The sequence below is a fragment of the Atta colombica genome, unplaced genomic scaffold (genome assembly GCF_001594045.1).
Source record: "Atta colombica isolate Treedump-2 unplaced genomic scaffold, Acol1.0 scaffold112, whole genome shotgun sequence".
Taxonomy (NCBI): Eukaryota; Metazoa; Arthropoda; class Insecta; order Hymenoptera; family Formicidae; genus Atta; species Atta colombica.
Genome location: NW_017259198.1, coordinates 398,273 through 401,467, shown reverse-complemented (window position 1 = coordinate 401,467; position 3,195 = coordinate 398,273). Strand labels below are relative to the sequence as shown.

Here is a 3,195-nt window from a genome sequence, read left to right as displayed (position 1 = left end):
GATATCAAGTTTATATGTCTTTAATTAATTTAATTTATTTTTAATACCGATTTAAATCGTATTGAATATACAACTCACGTTCGGGAGCTTCGCTAGGTACATCTGCCATGTTAGATCATTAATTTTTCTCTGGTATATACATTGATAAATATATAAGAATATAAAAAACTTTTTCAAAATGCACTATTATATTTCTACTGTTATATTTTGTTATTTTTTTCTTTTTTCAAGAAGAAAAACTAACAGGATATAACAAGATAGAATATTATTTTATCATAATGATTCAACTAGGATAATTTAAATTTTTAATAAACTTTTTCTATTAAAAAATGGCTCTTTTATTTTAATTTTTTGTATCTCATAATTAATGTATAATAAATGTATATCTGTTTCATTATATGAGAATAATTATATTTCTATTATAATCTATAGATTTATTTAACATATAATTATTGATGTGTATTTATTTCTCACTAAATTTAATAAAAATATTACTTTTCTATAGAAAAATAATTCTAGGAACATGCTGACATTAAATATAAGTTTAGGATATGAGATATATGTAATTCAAACTCTTCACACAAAGATGAAATAAAAAAATAATTATTTTTTAACTATACACTTTAATAACTATACACTTTAATATATTAATTTGTAGCAATTACAACCATGGAGTACAGCTGCAGGTTCAATGTCTTATATGGAACCAGTAGTTCCAATCCGTATAGGTGATTATACTCGTACACACCATTTATTACCATGGAGACCGAATGTTGGGTTCGAGAATACAGAAGTTATCCCCTTGTAAGTAGATTCAATATTTTCTCTTAGAAGTAATTATGATTCATTTGCTTTAGCACTCCTGTGATAACAACTATAAGACATCATGCTTTGAACCCTTTATAGAATGATTGATTTAACAAACAGATACTGTACTTTTATATGTATATGATTTAACAATTTTTGCTATTTTACTATATCATTGCCGATTCTCGATAAATCCTCCTCATCTTACTTTTATCTTCATCTTGAATAAATATTCAGCATATAGATCTGGATATGAATATGAAGAATATAATTATATTATTTTCTTGCAGAGTCACAAAGTCGATGTCAAGTTATGCACTGGGAGCAAGTAATAAAATGAGTACAAGGCCATTGAAATTTCCAAATCTGATTACGGGCTATCAACGCAATCCTGTTCATGCATCACAAGCCGCCCTTTATACGAGATACACACCGCACGAATGGTTTCAGAAACAAGTGAGATATTACAACGAAGCAGATTCACAGAGGCATTATTCCGAGAGAACGCGAAACGATGCCCTGAGAATTATCAGGTACAACTTTTTTAGAATAATTTTTAAATATATTGTGTATAAAACCGATGTTAAATCTGAATTTCAAATATTTTTCAGAAATGCCGAGGAGAAGATACAGCATGGCCAATACGATACCAGCCGAAGACTTGGCGAGAGAATAAACGACATTACTTTTTGGCGCAACGAAGTAGCAGCGGAATTAGAGAGAATGCTTCATGAAATCGAGAGACTCCATGATTGCCGAAATATTTTAGAAAAGGCATCACGAGATATTGAAGGACCTTTACACATCGCAGAAGAGTGTCTGTATCACAGGGAAGCTAGAAAAGGTATGCAGAATATTACAAAACTATTTTTAATTTATATTTCATGTTTTAAATATATTATGTGCGCATAAAAAGTTACAATAAATAATTTTATATTTTTAGGCACAGAATTGGTACATGATGAGTCGGAAAAATGTTTATTGCGAGAAGTAGAAAATTTGCGGACAAATCAAAAGAAATTGGAAACCTGTTTGGACAAATGCAAGGATCAGGTAAATTATATTTTAATTTATAGCAGAATTCCTATCTAACCGACATGATTATAATAATTAATGTTATTCTGCTTGTAGTTACGAAATTGCAGAGCTTCACAGAATCAACTAGAATTGGATTTAAAGAATAAGGAGAGTGCCCTAGGCATAGATAGTATTTGTCATCAATTGAGCAATCATACCCATGGATTACAATATTATTCTGGAATTGAGAAATACGATCCATGGTATTTAATTATATAATATTTGTATAATTTTTAATAACTATTATAATTAATTGTTAGCTTGTTAGTGTTTCAGAGCAAGAAACCTGGGCGGATGCAGTGAATAGAATAGTGCAAAGATCCCAAACAGAACGGAACAAATCTTGTCAATTACGCACCACTGCCGAAAGTCTTGTGAATAAAATTGCTCAGGAAATGTGGAATAGTTGGAGTAATACCAACAACGCTTTAACACATAGATCATCCGAATTACTTGAGGCTAAGAACAAGCTGCAACAGCATTTGCAAAAGGTATAAAATGTTACACTTGTAGCCTTTTCGGATTAAACGCGATTCGTGAAATATTACAGGTGCAACAGGAAATATTTGACGTTGAAAAAAATTTGGAATTAGTGCGTAAGGCTATCGCAGATAAAAATTATGCAACCAAAGTTGCACATACGAGAATGGAAGCGAGGATGCATCGTCCCGATATGGAATTATGTCGTGACTATGCCTACGCAAGGTATATAATTTTATAACGTATTCAGCAATATATGTGGACATTATTTGAAAATGCTATTTTGCAGTCTTCAGAAAGAGATTGACGAAATAAATCATCAACTCGAGCGCATGCATAAGTCGTTGAAAGAACTTGAGAATCAACATCAGAAACTGCTGCGAACTCGAACTATGCTCGAACACGATCTTGCCCTGAAAATAGACGCAATATATATCGATAAGGAAAAAGTTTGTGGTCTTAGACGTGCGTATCCTGTTAATGCTTTATTTAGATTTTAAAGATATATTCGTTAATGTCGTGCTCTACATACGAATACTGCCATTTATGAGAATGTTCAGTTGTGTCACTTGAAATACACTCCTAAAGGAATTTAGGCTACGTGATATTTCCACGAGTAGGAGATTTGAAAAAATATATTATACATTAAATATTTATTCATTTGTACAATTGTCATAATTACACTAGAACTATTAAACATAATTACACTTTACTTTGTTGAATGACTTTTGACATAGCTCGGTACAGGCAGATTAAATCCAGGTTTGGCTTCAAAAAACGTATAGGAGAGAACTATTTCATCAATAAACTCCATCCTTGGATCCTCTATGA

The 3,195-nt window shown here is 31.1% G+C and overlaps 3 protein-coding genes across 3 annotated transcripts in view; 1 reads left to right on the top strand and 2 right to left on the bottom strand.

Annotated features, from left to right (window-relative positions):
• Window positions 1-109, bottom strand: part of LOC108694024 (cytosolic Fe-S cluster assembly factor NUBP1 homolog) — a 2,647-nt gene extending 2,538 nt beyond the window's left edge. The window contains exon 1 of the mRNA XM_018203267.1: window positions 79-109. Coding sequence (XP_018058756.1) covers window positions 79-109 — 31 coding nt within the window. The remainder of the gene's footprint in view (window positions 1-78) is intronic.
• LOC108694023 (tektin-3-like) overlaps window positions 1-2,904 on the top strand; it is a 4,103-nt gene extending 1,199 nt beyond the window's left edge. Inside the window, exons 2-9 of the mRNA XM_018203266.1 lie at window positions 659-804; window positions 1,098-1,340; window positions 1,419-1,651; window positions 1,751-1,860; window positions 1,939-2,087; window positions 2,153-2,375; window positions 2,435-2,589; window positions 2,654-2,904. Of these exons, the coding sequence (XP_018058755.1) occupies window positions 659-804; window positions 1,098-1,340; window positions 1,419-1,651; window positions 1,751-1,860; window positions 1,939-2,087; window positions 2,153-2,375; window positions 2,435-2,589; window positions 2,654-2,864 (1,470 nt within the window). The 3' untranslated portion in view covers window positions 2,865-2,904. The remainder of the gene's footprint in view (window positions 1-658; window positions 805-1,097; window positions 1,341-1,418; window positions 1,652-1,750; window positions 1,861-1,938; window positions 2,088-2,152; window positions 2,376-2,434; window positions 2,590-2,653) is intronic.
• Window positions 2,905-3,020: 116 nt separating this feature from the next.
• LOC108694026 (cytochrome c oxidase assembly protein COX11, mitochondrial) overlaps window positions 3,021-3,195 on the bottom strand; it is a 1,737-nt gene continuing 1,562 nt past the window's right edge. The window contains 1 exon segment of the mRNA XM_018203268.1: window positions 3,021-3,195. Coding sequence (XP_018058757.1) covers window positions 3,074-3,195 — 122 coding nt within the window. The 3' untranslated portion in view covers window positions 3,021-3,073.